The sequence below is a fragment of the Silene latifolia genome, chromosome 2 (genome assembly GCF_048544455.1).
Source record: "Silene latifolia isolate original U9 population chromosome 2, ASM4854445v1, whole genome shotgun sequence".
NCBI lineage: Eukaryota > Viridiplantae > Streptophyta > Magnoliopsida > Caryophyllales > Caryophyllaceae > Silene > Silene latifolia.
Window position 1 is genome coordinate 19647255 of NC_133527.1, and position 26047 is coordinate 19673301.

At 37.3% G+C, this 26047-nt stretch overlaps 1 protein-coding gene across 1 annotated transcript; it reads right to left on the reverse strand.

The window, feature by feature from the left end:
- Positions 1-11166: 11166 nt before the first annotated feature.
- On the reverse strand, positions 11167-12294 carry LOC141636189 (F-box protein At5g48550-like). The gene has a single exon (XM_074446738.1). The coding sequence runs from the start codon at positions 12292-12294 to the stop codon at positions 11167-11169; it is 1128 nt and encodes a 375-aa protein (XP_074302839.1).
- Positions 12295-26047: the final 13753 nt, after the last annotated feature.

Here is a 26047-nt window from a genome sequence, read left to right on the forward strand (position 1 = left end):
GTAACTAGAAGGAGATCAATTAACAGTAACTGAGTACAGTAACTGAGTAGGGAAACCCTACCTTAGCACAACAGCAATGAAGGAGATCGAGCAACTAGAACGGCTCCTCTACGAAGTCTTCGCCTAAACAACAATCACATAACACAATCACTAATTGCTAAAACCCCATTTCCCCCAATACATGATTAAAGACAAACCCTAGAAATAACCACCATTAAACATGAGAATAAAGACTTAACGACAAAGAATTAAAGGGTTGAGTACGATTGCTTATGATTGTCCACACAGAGAGGAGAGATTCGGAGTGATTAGAGCGTCGTATGATGTTTTAGGTTTTGTAAATTGTGTTTAGAAACTGATTAATGAAATATATAACGCCCTAATTACTCCCGAATTAAACTGCTGAAATATTACTCGTCAGACCGGATACTCGGTCGAGTATAGAGTATACTCGGCCAAGTACCCTCTACTCGTTCGAGTATTCAGCATACTCGGCCGAGTGTTCCTTGACAGTAGCCAAACAGACTACGCGACACACACTACTCGACCGAGTAGGCCATACTCGGTCGAGTACCAGCCTATAAAATCCGTAGTTTTACAATAATTACATATCCAATCGGTAATATAACTCTCTTTAGGGAATCCTCTTTACTAGAGAGGTGACGGACATTTGTATCAAATCCAAAGCGCAAATCCATAAGGAAATATTTATCAGATGGGTTGCACCACCGGCTGAACGGAGCATTGAAGGGTAATCCGTGTTTATCCGGGGCGGATGGAATATTTCGTAATGTCGCTGGTCAAATTATTGAAGCATTTGTCGAGAAATTGGGAGTTGCAACGGTGACACGAGCTGAACTTATGGCCTTGAAACGGAGCTTAATGATTGCCATAAAGCGGAAGATACCACGCCTTATTATTCAGACGGACTCTATGGTGGTTGTTAATGTGATGGAACTGAAAGAACCGTATCCGACTGCGCATCCTCATTTGATGCAAATTTGTAAGTCATTCATAGAAGACTCTCAATGGCAGGTTCAGATCATCCATATCTATAGAGAGGCTAACATGTGTGCGGACCTAATGGCGAATATTGGAGTAACGAAACCTTTGCAACTTTGTCGTGTAGATCATACAAATATGTTGACCCAGTTATTTCATCTCATTCAGCAAGACATGGGAGGGGTGGTTTGGCCTCGTTTCGTGCCTGTGTTTTCGTTTTAGTTTGGTTGCTTTGGTTTTTGTTTTAGTGTTGTTTTTGTTTCTTTTGTTCGTTTAGTTCTAGGTTGGATGTATTCCGCTTTTCTTGACCAAAAAAATAAAATAGATACTCCCTCTAGAAATATGTTTTCTTCCCATTTCTATATACTCGTTTTTACGTACTTTTTTTTAGTATTATATAATAGACCTGAAACATAAAACCGAACCCAAAAAGTCATTCGAAAATAGATGAATTAGTAACCGAACGAACACCTGATGTGATTATCATAATAGTACCCGAAACCCGACTCAATTCGAATCAAACCGAAACTGAATCAACTCAATAATAATTGAAAATACCCGAACTTGAATTTATCTCAACCGATAAGAACGGAACCGATTGACCAAAATGAGAAACATCTATTTTCTCATAAATAAACTCATAATTAGGTATTTTTTTCATTGATAGTTTCTCATAAATAAACTCATAATTAGTTTTTTTTTCATTGATAGTGTTATGAATTGTGACATTTAAATTGAAAAATATAAGGTATATACTCCCTCCAATCCTCTATTTTCTTCCTCTTTACTTTGGACACAAGAATTAAGAAATGAAGTATTATATTGATAAAAAGTTGGGTGGGGTTTGGTGATAGGAGAAAGGGATGAATAATTAAGAGTTAAATAATAGATTGTGGGCCACAAATAGTAAAGTAAGGAATAAAATAGGATTAAAAGAGTTGGGTGGGTGGGGTAATAGGAGAGAGGTATGAATAAAATAAGAGTAAAAAGTTACCAAAAATAGAAAGGGGAAGAAAACCTGAATAACCGTTTTAGGAAATAGGGAAGAATATGGTGAATTGGAGGGAGTATAAGCTAATTTTTTGACCTAAAACCCAAGAAAATTATGACCCGAAACTCAACTCAACGGAAATAGAATCGATCTGAATCGTAACCGGCTCGAAAGAGCACAAACCCGATTGAAGTTGCTAACCGAAACGAACCTGATCGAAATAAGGTCAACCTAATTTAAATAGAACCGATTCCACCGGATCCGAAATTGAATTGAATGACTCGTTTGCCTAGTGACCCGATTTAAAGTGAACCGAATAACCCGATTTAAGGTGAAAGAAGGTACTTATTCTATATATGACGGTCTAAAATACCGTACATTCATACGAAATCTACACTAGTGACCTTATCAACTAAGCTAGTTGACACCTATAAAGACGTCTCATAGGGTAAGACGGGCTTTTCAATAATTTACGAGGGTGTATATTAATTTCTCAAAATCTTTCTAATCTTAATAATAATTCCCATTATAGAAAGAGTGCTATACGGCCGGCCAGTTTAGGGTTTTTCCAACAGCTAGTTTAAATAATTTCTCATATATTTTGTTTTTCAGTACTTATAAAATAAGTTCATCATCAGTACGAATCACAAATAAAATGTCGGACATAAATCCATGTATCTCTGAAGACATATGGTTCAAAATCTTCAAGAAATTTCCTGTAAAAACCTTAGGTAAATGCCGTTGTGTATGCAAATCATGACATTCTCTAATTATTTCCTCTTCTTTTATGGCCGCACACTTTAAGCATTACACCCAAAACGAAACCAATTCATTAATTCTGTACAAACATATTCTTTGAAAGTTCAAAATCAAAGATCTGATTTTGAGCAAATCAGTCTCTTTCGTGATTTTGATATGTTGAAACAAGGGAATAGACTTCACACCTCAATTTGCCCTTTTATTGTACCTCAAACTCTTCCGTCTTGCTTTTATTTTGTTGGGTCCGTTAATGGTTTGTTGTGCGTCTCTGATAGTAGTCATCCTCGCCCAAGAGACCGTATCTTGATATGGAATCCTTTAATTCAGAAATCTGCTAAACTTCCCGAGTCCAATTTTACGGACGACCTTTCTGTTGTAGGGTTCGGCTACGATTGTCTTAGGAATGATCATCGGGTAGTCAAAATTAGTTATTCGGATACAAAGAAGCCATTGGTAGAGGTTTACTCGGTTCAGGAACGAACATGGAAGACAATTTACGCTAAATATTTGGTTGATAACTCGATCATCAATAATGTCTCCGCTTCACAATGTTTTCATAGAGGAGTGATTCATTGGCTGCTTCTTAGTAAAAACACGAGAATCGGTCCTTCTCTTGTTGAATGCTTGCTATTGTTTGATGTCGCGGAAGAAAGATTTGCAAAGATGGAACTGCCTAAAGAAATCGTAAAGACGGGCTCACGTAATTTCGGTATATTTGAGTACCGAGGTAGGTTATCAGTGTCCCATTGCGATTATAGAGTCCGGAATAATGAATTTTTAGCTCAATGTAATATCTGGGCGAAACGAGACGACAATGTCGAGGGTTCGTGGTGCCAGACTGGTCCAGGGATCATCCCACAACCGGATAGTGGAGCCATCTCCTATAGACCAGGTTAGATTATTCTTGAGGAAGCCCCACCCAATTCCCACATTTTTCCAAATATGGGAGCCGTAGGAGAAAGAACGGGGACGGGGGTAAGGTATTTACTGTGTAAGGCTTTGGTAGCAAGGGAGGATTTGTCAAGGAGGATTTTCCAGCTCAGTTTAGTGGTAAGGGAATCATTGTGAAGCTTGGCGGCCTTAATACCCAGTCCACCCAAGGAGAGAGGAAGGGTAACAAGATCCCAATTGGCAAGGTGGAGTTTCCTAGAAGACTGGCTAGACCAAAGAAAGCTCCTGGTAATTTTATCAATGCCGCGGAGAATGGAGGAGGGGAGGCGAATGCACTGCATAGTGTGGCTGGAAATGGCATTGAGGGTGAATTTAATGAGACAGATTCTCCCAGCTTTGGATAAAAAGCGAGATTTCCAGTTGGCAAGTTTGGTTTGGATGTTGTCGAGGATGAAGTGGAGATCAGCTCTTTTAGGTTTTTTACCGTGAAGAGGATAGCCAAGGTAGATTCCAGGGTTGTTAGCTTTTTTGATGCCTAAGGCATCCTCAAAGAGGTGGACATCAGGGGGGGGGGGGTGTGCCTGGAGAAAATAATTTTGCTTTTGAGACAGTTAATTTTTTGGCCTGAGGCGGAGCAGAAGGACAGAATGGTGTCTTGGAGGGCACAGAGATTCTTCTCAGAAGCTCTTCCGAAGACGAGGATGTCGTCAGCAAAGAGAAGATGGGAGAAAGCGGCTCCCCCTTTCCCGAGGGGGTAAGGGGTCCAATCGTTGTCATGACAAGACTGATGTATGAGACGGGAGAGGGCCTCCATACAAATAATGAAAATGTAGGGAGAGAGGGGATCGCCTTGTCGGATACTCTAGGAGGGAAGGAAATTGTCAAGAGCGGTACCATTAAGGCTAACCTGAGCGGAAGCCGTGGTGATACAACTCATGATAAGGGAGATAGTGTCAGGGTCGATGTTGACCTCAAGAAGGCAGGTTCTAATAAAGTCCCACTCAAGTCTGTCGAAGGCCTTTTCAAGGTCAAGATTAAGGGCAAACCAACCCAGGTTACTCTTGGAGAAGTGCATGGAGTGGAGAATCTCCGAGGCAATGATGAAGTTGGTATCAGTCCCTCGACCAGGGACGGAGCTTCCTTTGTTAGGGGAGATGAGGTTGTGCATGTGAGGCTTAAGACGACTAACAATAATTTTTGATATCATCTTGTAAGTGGTGTTGCAAAGGCTAATGAGTCGAAAGTTTGTGATTTTTTGAGGGGAGGGGATCTTAGGGATAAGGGAGATAATGGTTTGGTTGATGGAGGAAGGAACAATTTTTGTTGAGAAAATATTTTTAATAAAGGGGATGAAGTCAGGTTTTATGATGTCCCAACATCTTTTGAAAAAACCCGCGTGGTATCCGTCGGGTCCGGGGGCTTTGTTAGAGCCAAGAGAAAACAGAGCAAATCTAATTTCCTCATCAGAGGGGATCATGTAGATAGTGACATAGGTGGTCCCAGAACTAAGGGAACTAGAGAAAGGGGGAAGGAGAGTGAAATCTTTCTCAGTGGTAAAGAGTTTGGCAAAATAGTGAGTAATATGACTATTGAGAGCGTCATGACCAGAGATGATGGAACCCACATCATTAGTCAGGGAAAGGATACGGTTGAAGCATCTACGAAGGGTGACAGATTTCTGGAAAAAGGAAGTGTTACGATCCCCATCAGTAAGCCAGCTAATATGGGACCTATCCCTCCAGTAGCGATGTTCAAAGTCAAGGACACAGTTGAGGTCATGGGTGAGAGAGTCATTAAGATCAATGAGGAACCTAGAAGTGGGGTGGTTACAAAGGTCTTTCCGGATCCCAATGATGCGGGAGGAAAGTTTCTTTCTCATTTTTGGAAGACTACCAAAGGTAGCGGCAGCCCAGTCAGTAAGGGTGAGGCCGAGGTTAGTGAGTTTATTAGGGGGCAGCCGGGCAGGGAGGGCCAGGACGAAGAAACAAGGGGGAGGAAGGAGGGATCATGGTTCCAGAATCCCTCGAATTTGAAGGGTTTAATCACGGGATGGGGGGGGGGGGGGGGAGGGAAGTTTTAAGAATGATAGGGCAATGGTCCGAGGAGAGACGAGTCAAGTGAAGGTTATGGGAATTGGGGTACTGGTCAAGCCACAACTGGTTCACCCAAACCCGGTCAAGTCTTTCCAAAATTGGGTTAATACGCCTTTTGTTGGTCCATGTGAACTTGGGTCCAGAGAACCCGATGTCTATGAGGTCGCAAGAGTCAAGAGCATTTTTGTACAAGTCAGTTCTGTGCAGTTTTATTCCACGGCCTCCAAGCTTGTCGGAGGGGCAAGTGACTTCATTGAAGTCTCCTAAGCAAACCCAAGGGAGGTTATGAGTGTCAGACATGTTCACGAGCTCGGTCCAAAGTGTTCGACGAATACGGAATTTTGTACTAGCATAGACAGCAGAAAGGAGAAAATTAAAGGAAGTAAGGGGTACCTGAACCACCACATTAATGAGTTGATTGTGTTTGTTGAGAAGGGTAACTGTTGCCTTTCCCGAGTTCCACAAAATGATTATCCCGCCAGTGAAGCCCACCGGATCCAGAATCTCAAACGAGTCGAAAGGAAGCTTGCGCACAATGGTCAGAGAGTTTGGGGAGGTAACCCGGGTTTCAGAGAGGGTGACAATGGTGGGGTTATGAGCATTGATAAGGTAGGCAAGGTGGGTGCGGAAAGAGGGCCTCGCAATACCCCGACAGTTCCAGAATAATATATTCATATTTGGAGGGACAGAGAACAGGTCACTTAGCTCTGTTTGAGCTCTCGAGCTGGCCTCTGCCACGGCCACGTCCACGTCTAACCCGTGGCCTGGAAGTGAGGGAATGGGGTTGTTTCTCAGCTCGCACAATGTTAAAAGAAGTTTCCTGTGCACTGTGTTTGGCACCCTGTCCCAGCTGCACCATAAGTCCAGAGCTTTCAGGCGGTTGGCAGTACGAAAGTTCACTACTGCATTCGCGAAGCTCGCTACCCAGAGGTCCTTGGATGTCGAATTCAATAGATAATTTTTTTTCAATCGAGGCAAGGTGGGAATAGGATCCATTAGAAATTGCAGTTCCGGTGGAACAACCAGGGACGGGTGAAGGTGATGATGGTGATTGAGACACCACATCAAGAAACAAGTTAGAACCGGGGGCAGATTGGGTAAGTCTGAGAGGTCGGGTAGATGGGCCGGGTGGAGGCAACCCGAGAGCATCCGGGTGTTTATGAGGCAAATGTTTTTGCAAGAGGGTGGCGGGTTGTACGAGTTTGCAAGGATGGACCTGAGGTTGGGTACGGTTACTTGACGCGAGACGAGGCGACGTTCGTAGGTGAAGGTGGTCTCGTTGATAGGTATCTCTGGATGGGTGAGGGGTGGGGGTTGGAAGAAGTCCTCTGGACTCGCTTCCGGGTGGAAGAGGAGAAGCGTAGTATTTTTTCGTGGTGGTGGTGTGGGTTGGAACAGGGGTGAGGGTGGAATGTAGGTTGGTGGGACAAGGAAGGGGAGTGGTGCCGGTAGGATAAACGGGTTCGGGTCGTCTTGTGCCTGGTGTTTTTGGTTCGACATTTTTTGGAGGGTTGAAGGGTGAGGAATTTGAATTAAGGAGAGAGGGGGAGAAAAAGGGGAGAGGGGGGTTAAGTAAAGGTTGGTTAAGGATAGAGGAGAGGGAGGGGAAATCAAAAAATTGATTGAAGTTAAAGTTGAAGAGGGAAAAGGGGGAAGTGGGGTTAAAGTCAGAGTGCAAATCAGAAGGTTCAGGGATAGACTTTCCTAAAAGGTGGGTTGAGTGTAATTTAGGAGAAGGAAAGGGTACTTTACCAGAGTCATGAAACGGGACAATGGTCCAATTATCAGAAAGAGAAGGAGGTGGGTCCTTTGTGGAGATAGCATCAGGCTGCAAATAATTGTCACTATCACCATTGACTTGAACAGTCTCAACCCGGGTTCGACTCTCGGAGTTGGAACAGAGACTTTTGCAAAAACCATGGCAAATAACACAGTAAATTTGTTTATCCGCCAACTTAATTTCTTGACAAAAATTTCCAAGCCAGACCTTGTTTTCATTAATACCTTCTGTATTTTCATTGATGCATACGAATTTGAGCACTTGTTTTTTTACAAGTTCGCGTTGAGCTATGTTAAACATCTTTGTTAAGATTTATAGATAGAGAGTATTTCATAAAGGTTTGTATTATTGAATTGTGATCTCATGAAAATACATGACGATATATATAATAGACGACATACTCTAAACCCTAGACGGTAGCTGTCGTAACCTAACCCTAATGATAATCGGCCTAATGGGCCTATATCCTAATACCCTCCCGCAATCGTAAAGGCAGTACATAGTACGAACTTTACGATTGGAGAATTACAAAGAAAAAAATAACATAAAAAAAAGGAAATCTTCAATCTTCATCTTCTTCGATCTTCATTAATCTTCCTTCGTCTTCAAAGGTAAGTAATAAACGAGTATAAGACTCGCTAAAATTTATTCGAACAAGAACGTTAAGTTTTCGGACTTGTCGAATATGAGTTGATTTGCAGGAACACTAATCGAACCTAACAAATATCAATAAAACGGAAAATTATCCGTCAATTTCAAGATCTGGAGAACAAAGCTTTTTTTTCGGACTCCAAATAAATCAAGTACCACCTTAAAAAACGCTGAATGATTTTAATCGGATTTCAAAGAGAAGATTATTTTTTTTTCCTTTTTTTTCTCTCGGCTAAAATGGGGGATTTATATTATAAATTATCAAATCCCACGCCATGCACATCCAAAGTATTGATTCAATCCTTCTTGATCAAGCGTGACCTATCACAATTGAAGGACTTTTATTTTAAATTATTTTGCTAAAAAGGGTAAGAAGAATTTTTGACTAAATTTCTTGAGCAATTTCATCAAAGATCCCACCGGTGGGCATCGCGGCTAAGTTAAACACCCACCGGCAGAAAAATGAAAGCGATTTTTAAGAGTACTCAAGAAAGAGGCTCTGATTATATCTTAAGATTTATAGATAGAGAGTATTTCATAAAGGTTTGTATTATTGAATTGTGATCTCATGAAAATACATGACGATATATATAATAGACGACATACTCTAAACCCTAGACGGTAGCTGTCGTAACCTAACCCTAATGATAATCGACCTAATGGGCCTATATCCTAAGGGTTAGGTTACGACAGCTACCGTCTAGGGTTTAGAGTATGTCGTAACCTAACCCTAATGATAATCGGCCTAATGGGCCTATATCCTAATACAAATAATAGAAAAAATGTGTAATTTGATAGAATTTGAAATTTGATAAATTGAGTAATTTGAAAAAAAAAACAAAAAAGATTGTGGGTAGTTAATTGTGTTCTTTTTTCTTTTCTTTTTATTTTTTTTTATTGTAACTACTATGGGTGTATACTACTCCCTACTCTTGGGAGTAGGATATAATTTACCCTGCCTACTCCCTACCATAGTTTTCATTTTTGAATGAATCAGACTAGTTGAGTACTTGATGTTGAAATGGCCTTCACATTTTGTTTTTTCATTTATGCATATGACTATGAGTACGGGCTTGAGGCTTAACGACATAAACCCGACAAGAAATTAATGGGTACTCGATCCGATCTTTTACAGGTCAATGAGCGATGTTTAAGATCGACTATTAAACACCTTTCAACTAGAATTGTTCATGGGTCATCCCTTCCATGAACCCAAGCCCATCCCGCCCGTCATATAAGTGGTTACGGACAAGACATTTCAAGAAAATTACAAAGGTCCAGCCCACGATCTTGTCCCGAACCCGCTTACTCGCTTCTTCGTTGACCAACATTAAAGGTGAGCAGTTGAGCACAGCTTATATCCGGCTCAAGCCCACATTTAATCACCTCTATTTTCAACCGTCTTATTTGAGGATTTGTGAGGATTAGAAGCATAAATTAATTAAGGGAAATGATAAATACAACCCACTAGGTTGTATTTAAACATTTAATTCTCTTCTATATTTGGTATTAATTTAGAAATTAGAGAGTAAATTACACATAAATCAATGCAATTAATGCATATATTAACTATTTATTTTCTCTTTTAATTGCTTAAATACAACCCATCGAAAATGTTGACCCAAATTATGTTTTTCTGCACAATTATTGGGAACAAAAATGCCCTGCTGGTTAAAAGAAACGGCCTGAGAGCATCCACAATGGTAAGCTAGTTGCTACTAGCTTACCTTTGCCACATCAACTTTTTAAGGCACAACAATTTCAAGTTATAATTTGCTCCAATGGTAAGCTAATTTACTAGTAGCTTAATTGAACCCACTTAACACATCCTCTATTTTTCTATTGGTTACATTCTTCTTGTAGGACCATTTAAGCTACTAGCTCCATGGAGCTACTAGCTCAATTTAAGCTAGTTTATGTAGAGTGCTCCAATGGTTAAGCAAGTAGCTTGAAATCTTTTTTATTTGCAAGCAAGTACTTTTAGGTAACCATTGGAGATGCTCTGATGCATGCATGGATGCTTGATAAATGCACCAACTACTTGAAATTTCAACAACATACATGCTTAGTTATTTAATGCACCAACTCCGATCGATGCTCCTACCTTGATACCTAATAACGTGCTCGTATTTATCTGTCATAGATTTCAATAGAATCACCACTATCTACTAAAAATGTCAGAAGTACAAGGCTAAGTTATCAGTCTTGCTTTTCGAGCAACATTTATCCGCCAGTTCCTCGTCTGTGAAATGTCAAATTTGGGTTAAAGAAGAAGAGTCTTGGTGTATGATATTGAATTTTGTAGTGCAACATCCTATTTTTACGGGTCCATTTCAGTACTTGGGCAAGGATTGTAAGCTATTCGGGTTTTCTAGGACAACTGATCGAATGTTGCTATACTATGATCTTACGACGAGACAATTTATTGAGCTTGATCTGTATCGACATGTAACTTCTAAGTTTGCTGGGTTTACAGATAGTCTCGTATTGCTCGATCAAGACACCGATCTTAACTCAGATGATAAACTCAAACGTCGCTTCTTTCGTTGACCAAGTTTTATTATGCGTTGCTCAATCTAGTCACAGGGGTGGATTACATGGATATATTTCTTAAGTTGATATATTGGAATTAAATCATTTATGGTTTGTACTAGAATTGGAATTTTAAGTTTATATTTTTGAATGAATCGGACTAGTTGAGTAGCTGATGTTGAAAAGGCACAAGTAGGAGTCTCACATCTTGTAATTCTCTTAACAACTAAGCCGGGTAAAAGAACTAAATAGACGAGTAGACGACTAAATATAATAGGTCTTTCTTTTACACGCCCCTTCCTGCATCTGTATATATGAGTTTCATTAGAAAATATCTGAACTCATCCATTTGCACGTTAAAAATATGAAATTTGAATTAGCTCAGAACAAAATACATATAAATCGCATCGTTGTATTTTCGCTTCACCCAGATTTGAATTGTACCATTTGAGTTCAGCATATAGTCATCAATTATAATCGGAAATCTCTTGGTCGAGAAAGACGAGACTTTCAGAATAAGCACTAAACCTCATATATTGAGTAATACGAAAACCAAGCTCCTTAACAGGCGCAGCCGTCATATCAAAGTACCGAAACCCATCACTGAATTTCTCGCCATTCTTACCCATATACTGCATTGGGACTGTAGGAGAAAGACCAGGTAACGATATAACATCAAAGATTTTGAACCATGAAGTCGCATCGTTGTATTCTCGCTTCACCCAGATTTGACATCGAGTTCCCCAGTAGCAATGCGAGACTGATAGCATACCTTGGTGCTCAAAGATACTGAAACTCTCAACATTCTCCATGTGTGTAATAGCTTCAAGCAACTCCATCGTGTCAAACTTGTGGTCCGAGACATTAAACAGAAGCAATGCTTTGGGACGGAATTCAGAATCCCAAATAAACCAGTGAATAAACCCATTGACAAAACAATTCGTGGAAGTAACATAGCCATGAGTAATAATAGAGTTATCAACCAAATAATCAGCAGAAATAATTCTCCGGGTACGCTCCTGAACTGAGAAAACCTCAACCAATGGAGTTTCTGTAGGCGAAAAATATATTAGGACCACACAATGATCGCTCTTTCGACAATCATAGCCGAACCCCACCACAGATACTCTGTCCCTAATTGTCGTCCTAGGAAGTGTGATGCATTTTTCATGTATGGGATTCCAAATAAGGATGGGAGTAGAGCAGCCGAGATTATCATTATTAAAAAGGCACAACAAACCATAGACAGAGCAGAATTGGTGGAAGTAAGGCCATGTATAATCGCAAATCGAGGCAGGGGGACTCGAATTCTGCTCCTTTAACTGATCCGAGTCACGGAATTGAACACACTGCTCGTAATATGTATATCCTTTTTCCGATTTCTTTCTGTAGAGTATTAAGGAATTGGCCTTGTTTTGGGTGTAATGCTTGAGATGTGCAGCCATAAAAGAAGGCGAGACAATAAGGGAGCGCCATGATTTGCAGACACAGCGACATTTGCCTAGGGTTTTTACAGGAAGATTCTTAAGGATTTCGAACCATATGTCTTGAGACAAATAAGGGTTTACATCTGACAATGGAGCGTCCTCTACCATATTATTCTTCATGCTTGATTTGATTCCAAATTGCATATGATTTTTATTATAAACGATATTTGTGGAGAAATTCATAAAGCAAATTGTTGTTTTATTATTGTTTGTTCGTGTCTCAACCAGAAATACAATTGATAGGGGTTGTATATATAGATTCAAAAGTAAACCTAGGAATTCCTATAAACGGAAACACCTATATAATATAATATCAACTAGTTTTAAACCGGTGTAAAATTGCACGGGTATGTATTTGGGCCGGTATGAATGTTTTTGGATATATATTTGTTTTTGCATTTCTATTGTACTTATCTAGTTGGTCTAAATCAACGATCTACATGATTAATGTTTAAATTTGTTACAAACACGTGTTGACATGCACTGGTTTATGAGGAAATAACGTAATCTACTCTTGTAAATAAAAATTGCATACATAAAAAACTTTACATCCGGATAAAAGAAATATAATCTAATAATCAAGTTTAACATATGAAAGTTATTCTAAAAATTGAAAAATTTCATGATACACTACATTAGTAGTGCATAATGACTTGTAAATTAAATTAAAATTTATTTGGTTTTATAGAATAAAAAGAATTAAAATTTGCTTTAAATGCTAGTTGAAGACTAAATTAACCCGGTTGCCTATTATTGTCGCCTACCATTTTCGGCATGCGCGGCTGATAGTTAAGTTGCCGAGTTTTATATTCCAGGTAAATACTCCGTCATGATTGATTTTCATGTAGTTTTAAAAAATTATGTTGTGATGTTGTTGCTGCATGGTTCAATAATATTAACCAAAATATATGAATATTTTATACTCCAAGTAAATACTCCGTCAAGATTTATTTTTTAAACAAAAATTATTGTAGCATGTAGTTTTAAAAAATTATGTATGTAATTCATTTGCGTTTTATGTTCTATCCCGTATATAAATGTAATTCCTTCTCGTAGTTATGTAATTTTATTATTATTTAATTTTGTTTTAAAAATTATGTAATTCAATTTTATTTACTCCCATTTGTAATTCATTCTGCGTATATATTATTAATTTTATTTACACGGAATGTATAAAATTATTTCATAATATTAATTCATATAATTTTTTCATAATATTATTTCATAGAATTTGTTGCAAGACGGAATTTATCGCATGTTTGAAAATACGGAAATCTGAAGAAATAAATACATTGCACACTACCGGGTCCCACCATAACATGAATTTCCAAAAAAAAAGAGGTTGCATTAATGACGTGGCGCGCTGAGGATTGAGTATTGTCTTTTGTATTAATATAGATAAGATATTATTCTCTATGATATATCACGATAACGTATTTCCTAATTATGAATATATCCATAACATACCATGTATGGTATAACATATTTCATATAACATAATTCTGGCAAGTGTTATGTTAAACCAAGTAATATTTTACCTAAATAACATCCACCAATAACCACTTTTCCATAATAAAGATGTTGGGTGAAAACATATCCAACACGAGAATTAATAAGCTAATAGTTACACGAAAAAGCTAGGTTACATTTGGTGTATGGAATCTCTTGTACATTAGGAGTAATATGGCGACACGTGGCAATGGTGGGGTATGAAATATAGGTGCTGTTTGACCTTGCTTATGAAAAATGACTTTTCCTTTTTAAAAGGAGTTTATTCACAAGTTACTTTTCGGAAAAGTTTTAGTTGTTTGGCCATACATTTGTAAAAGCGGTTTCTCACAAAATTTATATGTTTGGCCTAATTACTTTAATACCATTTTTGTTTGCTTATTTGGTTCTTTATGTAAAAAGTAGAAGTAGAAGTAGTAAATATCTACTTCTCCTTTTGGGGGTGAATAATCAGTTTTTGACTTCTCAAAAGCACTTTTAAAAATCTCTAATTTACCATGTTTGGCCAAGCTACTACTTTTTCAATTACAAAAGCACTTTTTAAGTTTGGCCAAATAGCACCATAATCTTTTATAACAATTAGTTTGGCAAATTTAGGAGCAAATATTTGAAAATATAAATTTGAGATTTGAATATCTTTTACCATAATTAAAAATTTCTAAGTTATTATTAATGTTCATACCATAATAAATTGGGTTATTTCATAACAATAATCCATCCTATTGGTAGTATGCAATAATCACTCCATCCTATCAATAATCTCAATTAAATCTAACGTAAGCACCATACCTTCTAATAACGAACCAGTTGATATTTTTTTATATTTATGTGTATCAAATAAACCAAGTACTTGATTCATCACTTGAAATATTACACATACACATCACATATACCAGCTAGGTTGTCCAAAAACTATCAAATATTCCAATATAACCTTAAAGAAAATATCAGTTGGTTCGTTATTAGAAGGTATGGTGCTTACGTTGGATTTAATTGGGATTATTGATAGGATGGAGTGATTATTGCAGACCACCAATAGGATGGATTATTGTTATGAAATAACCCTAATAAATTTGAGATTTGAATATTATTTTCTAATTCCCCATTTTCGTTTTTTCTTTCCTTGTAGTAAAATTGAAACTGCTATCATGAAAATTTGTTATATGGGTGACGTGATTGAAATTGCCAACATCTTCTATCCTCCTACAATTGTGAGATGTTCTTCAATTCATTCTTCAATTGATATAGAAGAGGAGCATTTGATTGACCATAGCGTTCACATAGATCAGTTCATAACAACTTTGCTGACTTACAAGATGTAAAACCTTCTTTAATTATTGTAGGAGCAATGGAATACAGTAACCAACATCTGACCATATGATCACACCTCATCCATTGAGGAAACTTTGGAGACGTAATTGCAGGCATTGGAACTGCACCTGTGATGAAGCCTTGCTTATTCTTCGTGCCAAGAGCAAGAACAACACCTCGACTCCAGGACAAAAAATTAGAACCATTGAAAGGAGTATTCGTCAATGACATATTAGCACTCTCAGAATTTGCAAGAAAAAGTGGATCATCATATGGATTACTGTATGAAGCTTCACCAGTTGGAATTTCAGTAGAATTTGTCATTTTTGAAGATGATACAAGTTTTGAGAGTAGAAAACGTTCGATTTGTTGTATTGGAAGAATAAAGGTGTAGAAAAATGAAAATTTGCTGCAAAAACAACAATTTGAACTAGAAAAACACTAAAATCAGAGAAATAAAGCGAAAAATGCGGAAGATTGATGAACGATATGCAGAAACAGGATGTTAATCCTGCTCTGATACCAAGTGAAATGGTGCCAGAATGTATGTAACAGTGGCAGCATGAAGCTTATGAAACGCCATTGATGAACACAGAAGCTTAGTATCAGAAAGTATGGAAAGAATTATGAAGAATTGTAGAGGAAACAAAATGTAAATAGAATTTGTGATTATATTGCTTAACTTATGATCAATGTACAAGTATGTGTATATATACAAGAAGAAGAGCAACTAACTAGTCCTAGTCAAATCAGTTACATCAGTCAAAGTTTGTTTCAAGTGTAACAAACTCTCTAACAAACTTCCTAACAGAATCTAGAAGCTTCTATACAAATATCTAAGGTGGTTTGTGCCCTGGAGGCTTGGTGATGCAACTTTGATGCTGATGAATGTTTGTGCTGCTGCTGTAGTGTGTTTGCATCAACTGTACCAGACTCACAATCTTCTATCCTCCTACAATTGTTCTTTGTTGAATCTATTGTACTAAAAATGCACGGAAGAAAAATTAGGCGCAAAACTTTGTAAAATATAAGTTTCTTTTAACACAAATTCAATTAAAAGTAACCATATAAGTTTTGTAAGATATAGATATAACGTTCATTTTCCTAAAATATTTAATTATAACAAAATATTAGATTTCCACAAAATTAATAAATTTTCCTAAAATTATCCCCTTAAATCTTTTCCATCTTCTATACACTGCAAGTAACATAATAACATGTGGCGATTGTGGGGTATAAAATAGAATCTTTCTTAAGTTTAGTTTTATTATATTTTGGGAGCCAAAATGCTAAAAATCAAATTCAAAAACGCTAAAAATCATAATCTTTTTAAGTTAGGTAAGGTATTTTTTTTTTATTTCATATTTTGCGTTTTTTTCCCAAATAACAAAGTGAACACTTACCAATTCGTCGACGCTATTAATATCGAATCAAACTCGCTATGAATATCTTCGACGTTATTAGTTTGTATGTAATCCAATCAAATTGATTCGTTGGCGTTATTAATATCTCCATGCCCAATTGACAAACTTATCCGTGATTATTTTTGAAGGATAGAGGGATGTTCCTCTAATCAACTGCAATATAATTATAGCAAAGTTGTGATGCTTAGTTACAAAATCAGCACATTCTGCAATGGAGCACATAATGATCGTAGCAAAGTTAACCATAGCAATCCAATTTACAGCAAAGTTCAATAGCAAAGTAAACATTCTGCTGATGGTAGAAAAAAATTGAATTTTTTTTTACTTCAATGTAAATGTATGGATTTAAGTTTTTTTTTTAAGCAAAGTAAGTAACCGTATAAATTTATGATAATAAATTGCTTTTCTTGGGTACATATGATAATAAATTGTTAGGGTAGAAAATTTAGAAGATATGGGGATAAAGAATATGCTAAGATATAATATTATCTCTAATTAAGGTATATATAAATATTAATACAAAAATTAATAAGCTCCTAAAATTTCCCTTCCTTTTCTTGTTTCCCTCCAAAAATGAATATTTTTCCTACAAACTTTCCCAAATTCCTTCCATGACTAATAATAGATTCCCTTTATATGTTAGACATTTAATTGGTGGTGTATATGAGATTCTATACACCAAGTGTAACCGTAGGATCTTCCTGATAAATGAATGTTAATTCATTTGCGTAAAGATATGCAAAAAACATATGAATTGTTATTAATTCATTTATTTTGTAACGTGAAGTAATTTATGTTATTAAAATATAACGTCAATTCACGTGGCTATATAAAAGACGTAAATCCTTTGGAAAAGATATCTCACAAAATGTAATCAAACACGGTGACTTAGCTTGGTAGAGAACAAGTCGGGGTTTGAGGGTGAGAGGCAGTACAACGAGTTTTATACAATAATTTAGGAGGTTAATCTAGAGGTAATATTGGTGGCATTCACTAATATTACTGGAGGGCTACAGGTTTATCTTATATTATTGTGGGTTCCGAATTAGTATTTAATTCGTGACGGTTACGTTGTACTGGTACTATATTATTATAGTGGATTCTAATCTATTTGGCTAGTGGGTTTCACTTCCGGTTTGGAAGGTTTTGCCCTGAGTTTGACCCTAAATACTGTCTCATCTTATTATTGCTTAGATTTATTTAACTTTACGGTTTACTTGTCTATTGGTTGCTTCCGTTGCGCGTGGGAGATTGGCGCTAATTTTCCAACAAAAGACTAGGGATATCATTGGGGTGGAGCGGTGGTGGTAGATATAGGCTCCCTTGTACTCATCCCCGCCCCACCACCGGTGGCGGGTACAAGTTTCCAAAACCTTCCCCGACCCAACGGGCGGAAATATAAAATCGTATCCGCGCCGTTAACCCATTAACCCGCTACACTATAATTTTGTTCGATAAATTTTTTCGCAAAAAATGATTTAATCACTATTATTTTCCATTTTTTTTTGAATTTATCTTAATAATTTTAGTTTTTAACAAAAAAAAAAAACTTTATAAAATAGCTATTATTAACATTATATCTTAATTATAACTAAATAAGATTTAAAAAATTGTTATAATCATATTAATTTTTTTAAGGATTGGCGGGTAGGCGGGTAAGATGCAAATTCCATCCCCGCCCCATTGCTCATGGCGGGTACAATTTTCGTACCCGCCCACCACCCGCCAAACCTCTATACCCATACCAGCCCCAATTGTGGCGGGTGCGGGGCGATACTGATGCGATCCAAGTTAGTAACTCGGAGTTGGTTGATGAGCTGGTTGTGAACACTCACGGTGATTGTCTGATTGTGGCTCGTAGTTTTCAGCCTATGGGCTTCTATTATCCTTCCTATGTGAATTTGCTAAGTATGGTGCATGAGAGCTGATTGTGGCACGCATTCCAAGGGAAGGACGGTCCAAGCTTCACGTTTTTATTAGCATTTTCAGATTATTGTTGTTAAAATAAAATCTAAGCTTATTTAGTATTTGTCTTGATACATTGAACTTGTAGCATTAATGGTTGTAATCAAGTGAAGAGTGATTGCTCAACTCTTCACATTTTGGCTGCTCATTTCGGTTCTTTGGAGGCTATATAAAGCAGAATTTATTGAATCGAACAGTGCTGATGACTGTCTGATTGTCGAAATTGATAAAAAGTAATGTTTATGTGTTTTTTTATATGTAAATGAAACAAGAAATAAAGGATATTTGTTTCGAATTATGTGAATAAATCGAACCAATGGGATATTTGCTATTGTTAGACCTATAACAATAACAATGGGGACCAAACTCAAGACCTATTGAGAATGATCGTGAATTTACTCAAACCCGTTGAATAAAAACAAAGGATTGGCCGCAATCATTTTCAACTGAAAACAAGTTTTTCTAAATTTCTGGTCTTATTTTATTAATAAGCTTCAAGGCTTTATATAGCCTCCAAAGAACCGAAATGAGCAGCCAAAATGTGAAGAGTTGAGCAATCACTCTTCACTTGATTACAACCATTAATGCTACAAGTTCAATGTATCAAGACAAATACTAAATAAGCTTAGATTTTATTTTAACAACAATAATCTGAAAATGCTAATAAAACCGTGAAGCTTGGACCGTCCTTCCCTCGGAATGCGTGCCACAATCAGCTCTCATGCACCATACTTAGCAAATTCACATAGGAAGGATAATAGAAGCCCATAGGCTGAAAACTACGAGCCACAATCAGACAATCACCATGAGTGTTCACAACCAGCTCATCAACCAACTCCGAGTTACTAACTTGGATCGCATCATCCGCCCTTTCTTGAAAAAGAATCGTCCCGATTCTTGAACCTATGATATGGGTCATCAAAAGTCGATCAACCCTCGAACTACCTCGCTCGAGTTTAACCTTTGAATTCCAATCGTAACCGGAAATTCAACCAACATCTTAACTTCGACACACCTTAAGACCGTTTGGGACCAATTTTTTTTTTTTTTTTTTTTGTTTTCTCACGGATGAACTGTAACACGGCTGTGAATAGTAACTTCTTTTTTTTTATTTTTTTTTTTGTCTCCGTCACGCCTTGAATAACAAATTACTAGAAACTTGTTCCCGAGATGCAAAACCGATTAACCCTCGAACTACCTGTTCAAGTTTAACCTTTGAACTCCAATCGCAATCGGAAATTCAACTAAAAATTGGCTTTGACACGACTAGGACCGTCTCGATTATGGAAAATCAAGAGCCGAAGCTATGATACCACTTATGATGCGAATTGGGCAGCGGAGTTTATATGATGTGAATGCGGAAGCAGAATTTATTGAATCGAACAAAGGTCTTGATGGTATCGATTGTCGAAATTGATAAAAAGTAATGTTTATGTGTTTTTTTTATATGTAAATGAAACAAGAAATAAAGGATATTTGTTTCGAATTATGTGAATAAATCGAACCAATGGGATATTTGCTATTGTTAGACCTATAACAATAACAATGGGGACCAAACTCAAGACCTATTGAGAATGATCGTGAATTTACTCAAACGTGTTGAATAAAAACAAAGGATTGGCCGCAACCATTTTCAACTGAAAACAAGTTTTTCTAAATTTCTGGTCTTATTTTATTAATAAGCTTCAAGGCTTTATATAGCCTCCAAAGAACCGAAATGAGCAGCCAAAATTTGAAGAGTTGAGCAATCACTCTTCACTTGATTACAACCATTAATGCTACAAGTTCAATGTATCAAGACAAATACTAAATAAGCTTAGATTTTATTTTAACAACAATAATCTGAAAATGTTAATAAAAACGTGAAGCTTGGACCGTCTTTCCCTTGGAATGCGTGCCACAATCAGCTCTCATGCACCATACTTAGCAAATTCACATAGGAAGGATAATAGAAGCCCATAGGCTGAAAACTACGAGCCACAATCAGACAATCACCGTGAGTGTTCACAACCAGCTCATCAACCAACTCCGAGTTACTAACTTGGATCGCATCAGATACCCACTTGTACCCGCCTCACTGACATCCCTAATAAGGACATGGAGGCATTCGTTATAAGGTTATAAAATACAATGTTACAGACTAGTTTAAGACGGTTATACGGATCATTATTGTGAAATTAATTCATTAGTTATATTTGTCTTGTTAATATATGATATGATTCAAGTATGTTTCACAATTTAAACACAGAATAATTACACGTGAATTTTTATTTTCTTGTCTCCATCGAGTATACTACATCATCGTTTTACCCCGGGCAAAAGAAAAGAAAATTAGACGTTAGGACATGTTCGATAAATAACCAAGCTCAAGTAGAATAGCAAAAAAAAACTAGCTTTCATTAGGTAGAATGTACGATGACATAGTACGCCAAATACCTCGTAAACATTTTCTAACCCAAATTACCCAGAATATACTCGCATAGTAAAGCTCATAAATAACAATTGACCTGATTAAAATAACAATTGAACTAGAACCCATATTCGAACATCATTAGTCTCGACATAAAATCATCGATTGTTGATGAAATTCCATCCAAAAGGAATCATCAAATAAACTTTCAACCTGCTTGGTAAAACCAAATGAATCAAATCAAATCAAAACAAAACAAAAACACAACTTACTTATTAATATACAATGGATGGGAAAATTAAAGCCGTATAAGAAAAATTAACTTACAGTTATAAACTTTTTCATGTATCGAATCAACTTCATCTTTCTCACTACACAGATATTCTAGAAAGCCGCGCGCGTTGAGTCCTGCCTAAATTTTTTTTTCTTTTTTTTTTTTGACAATGATGGGTCCAGCCTATATACAAATGTATTACAAACCCTATAACTTTATCAGTTAAGCAAACTGACATTTGCAACAGGCCACCGATAACATACAATGGTACTCAAATATACCGAAGACACCTGGTCTAGTCTTTACTATTTCTTCAGGAAGTTCCATCTTTGCAAATTTTTCTTCCGCTACATCAAACAAAAGCAAGTATTCGCCGAGGGAATAACTGAACTCATTTCCTTTAGTAAGAATTAAGTAACTCTATTATGAAAACAGTGTGAAGCGGAAACATTATTGATCGAGTATCAACCAAATATTTAGCGAAAATTGTCCTCCATATTCGTTCCTGAACAGAATAAACCTCGACCAATGGCGTGTTTGCATCCAAATAACTAATTTTCACCACACGATGGTCATACATCGTGGTGGAGCTAGGGGGGGCGGCTAGCAGAGGGGGCCTCCCGACCTGACGGATGAAATTTTCCAAGTTTTTAGTTAAATATTTCGAAAATTTTTCAAGGGTACCTATAAAATTAGTCGTTCGCCCCTTCTAAAATTTTTCGCCCCCCTGATTTCAAATCCTGGCTCCGTCACTCTAACATCCGATAATCATAGCCGAATCCCAACACAGAATTTTTTCCCGTAAATGTGGAGTTAGGAAGTTTAACGGATTTCTTAATTAAGAGATTCCATATCAAGATACGGTCACTCGGATTAAGATACTTACATTCGGAGACGCACAATAAACCATTAACAGACCCAACAAAATAAAAGGAGGACAATGTTAACCCATCACGAAAGAGACTAATTTTTGCTCAAATCCTTTGGTGTTTGAACTCTCAACAAACTCTTTGTACATAATTACGGAATTTGCGTCGTTTCGAGTGTAATGTTAAAGGTGTGCACCCATAAAGAAGGAGAAACTATAAGGGAATGTCATGATTTGCCAACACAGCGACATTTACCTCTAATGTTAGACAAAGTATATTGTGTGAATATTTTGTAATATGTTTTGACATATTTGTATTAGTTATTAACACTAACTATATCGTTTATATCATGATAGAATATCATCGTAAGCCTTGTATATAAACTCGTATGTTTATTCAATAATACTCAAGCATTATAATCTTTCACCTAATTTTCACAAGTATTGTACAAGTTCACACTGAAAACCCTAATCTAGAAGATCCGTTGCTGTGGAGATAAGATCAGCAGTGAGACAGTGAGTGAGATGATGAGTAAGACGGTGGGTGAGCCGATGACCCAGACGATGAGAGAGACGATGAGTTAGCTGATTACCCAGACGATGGAAAAGACAATGAGTTAGCTGATGAGTGAGGGAAAAAGTGAGCAGGACGAACGGAAGTTATCGAGAGAATATGAGTGAGTGGTGTAGAAGAAAGGTGAGTTAGTTAGTGGTGCAGAAGAAAGGTAAGAGAGAATGGAGGGATAAGATGAATTAAGAATGAAGGGCTGAGATTTGGTTGTAACTATTCATAGCTACAATAGATGAAGTCTAAACTTTTATAAGTGTATGGATGGATGTATAAATAAATTCGAATTATATCATCTTCATTCATTCTCAAACAGACGATCCAAATTCTCAAATAAGATAATTAGACACAATATTCGACGGTGTTCTAATACGGAGTACTAGTTAACATTAGGTTATTCATTTCATTTATCAGAAGTTATTATGTAAGACGGTCTCATTGTGTAAAAAAAACTTATTTATTTGCATTAAAAGAACACCTTTTTTTTTATGAAACTAGACCTTCTTACGGTGTCAAACCGTTTTACACTATAATTTATGTTTATTTTTTGTTGCGGAGTATTACTTTATTTATTTACCATCATGCATATAAGTGTGACACTATGATCGTGTGGCCTTTTGGTTTCTCAACTATTCACCTTGTTTAAACCAACCTGCTAAATATCGTCGATAAATTACTAAATATCGTCCAAAATTTGTAATGACTTTCCTAATCTACCCCTCACTCTAAACTCCCCATATTAACCTTTTTTTCAAGTACGGCATTTTCGTCGCCACCGCTTTAATTCCGCCACCAAATTCAACGAATGGACGACGTAAGTAATCTAAACTAGTTTAATTTTTTAAAAATTTGTAATTAATTTGTAGATTTAGGTGGTTTAGAATAGAATCGTTATTGTTATAACGGATTAGCGATTATCGATTACCGTGCCAAAAATTAATCTAAGTCGAAACATGAATTTTTTTTTCCGGACAATTTTTTTTTCGTCCAGACGAAAAAAAATTTGTCCAAAAAAAATGTCATCTGGACGGAAAATTTCTTTGTCAAGCCCTTTTTCGAGATATCTTTTTGTTTTACTTTTTTAAAAACAAATAATAATTTCCTTCTTAGATTTGTTTTGGGAGCGAGGATCGATAATCGCTAATCAGTTCGTCAAATTATAAACTTGAAACGTAATTAAAACGTAAACATATCTCTTAAACATCATTACTAACTTGATCATTGTTACCGTCATTAGTCGATTTGATTACAATCGTTTTAATCGGAAATTTTGTAATACGATCCCCATATCTTCTCCCCCAACGGCTACTTATGTATATATGGCACCTTTGTATCTTTGCCTTATTTACCTTATTTTCTAGCTGTTAGATGCAATCCTTTGTGTATATATATATGGTTGTAACATGTACAAAACACACAACTGAATAATACTCAATATCGTTTCTATCGCTGTCTCTCAATTTATATTATGGTATCAGTTAACAGGTTTCTCTAAAATTTGTTTTTTCTCCATCTCAAACCCTACCATCTCTATCATGACTAACACATCACAAACCACAACGCCATCTTCCTCCTCGGTCACAGTCGTCCAAATCAAGAATCCGGGCACCAAAATTACTCATATTACTTTTAATGGTAACAATTACGATGAGTGGTCTCGTGCCTTCCGTCTTGCCCTTCTCGCGAAAGACAAGATGGGTTACATTGACGGGACCATCGTCAAACCCGCAGAGTCTGCCGACGATTTCAAAATTTGGCGTTCAACCAATGCTCTTGTCACGGCTTGGATCTACAACTCCATTGAAGTCGAATTAGCCAAATCAATTTCCTATCGTCCTGAGGCCAAACTGGTTTGGGACACTATTCCCCAACGCTTCAATCAAGAGAATGAAGCACGTATCTACCGTCTCAAGGCCGAAATTAGGGCCTGCCGTCAAGCCCCGAATGAATCAATAATGACGTACTATGGCCGCCTTACCAGTCTCTAGGACGAGTTGTTGGAACACGATGCTCTCCCTTCATGCTCTTGCATCCTTGTGATTGGGTAAGCATCTTTGACTCTCGTCGTGAAAAAGATCGGGTCCGTGATTTTTTAATGGGTCTAGATGATCGCTTCGACACTTCCCGTTCGCAAATTATTGGTATAACCCCTCTTCCCAATCTTAGTGTTGTTTATAACCGTTTACTATAAGAGGAAGGGGTTCGTTCCCTATCTAAACCCGAGTCTGACCCCCGCCTTGAACCTATGGCATTCGCAGCCAAAGCCTCATATGGTTCGAAGTCCAGTAAAGTAGGGACTCGTGAGGTCTCCTCTGATCGATCCAACAGCCTCACTAATAATCCAACTCCAAATTCTAATCGACCGTATTGCATAGTTTGTCGAAAACATGGTCACTACTTACGAACTTGCTATAGCGTTACAGGAAATTTCCCAGACTGGTGGGGCGATAGACCCCGTGACCGCGTCTACATTGATCTGAATGCGACAGACCTAAGTCAGGCCGTCTTTGTTCCTGACCCCCTCGAAATCAGTAAGACCGCAACAAACATTTTGCCTCGACCAGTACTGGTCCGCGTGCTCACATGGCCTCGGCCTCTGGCACGTCTCATGGTAATACTGCTTCCGCTCTTCGCTCTTCTCTTAATACTTTTGACGGATCGATTTTACTTCGCTTGATGCTCGGGAACTCGAGGAATTAAGCCATCTCTGGAAGAATCGTAAAACTGAAACTAATGACCATCTAAGCGGTAAATTTTCTATCTTTTCTTGGATTATTGACACAAGTGCCTCTCACCATATGTCGGGTTGCATTTCTCATTTTAATAATTTACATCCTATTGAACCCTTATCTGTTGGACTCCCCAACAAGGATTTAGCTATTGCTAATCGCAGTGGCGACATCTATCTTTCCCCTCGTCTCATCTTACGTAACGTTTTATATGCTGAAAATTTGCAATGTAATCTTATTTCGGTTTCAAGTTTATTGCTGGATACAACACTCACTATATAATTTTCTCAACAACTTTGTTTAATTTAGGACCGTACCTCGAAGATGGTGATTGGTGCGGGTGAGCAACGTGAGGGGCTCTATTATTTGAAAGGTGTTCGGAATGAGAAGGTACATGCCTATACCGTTGGGAATTTTGATACTCTCGAGCTATGGCATCATCAGTTGGGGCACCCGTCCTCCAACATATCTCGTTTTCTTCCTTTTATTGATAAGAAAAATGATTCTAATTCATCGTTTCATAGCAAACATTGTGAGATTTGTATTCGGGCTAAACAAACTCGCGCCCCCTTTCCCTTAAGTTCAAACACAGCAGCTGGAATTTTTGATCTTTTACATTGTGACTTATGGGGTCCTTATTCTGAATACGCATCATGTGGGTCCAAATATTTTCTCACTATTGTTGACGATTTTTCCCGATCGACATGGGTCTATTTATTACGTCATAAAAGTGACACTCGACAAACTCTACTGAATTTTTTCGTTATGGTCGATCGTCAATTTCAAAAGAAAATCAAAGTCTT

Coding starts and splice junctions, on each gene's coding strand:
- LOC141636189 (XM_074446738.1), bottom strand. CDS start 12,294: ATGGTAGAGGACGCTCCATTGTCAGATGTAAACCCTTATTTGTCTCAA.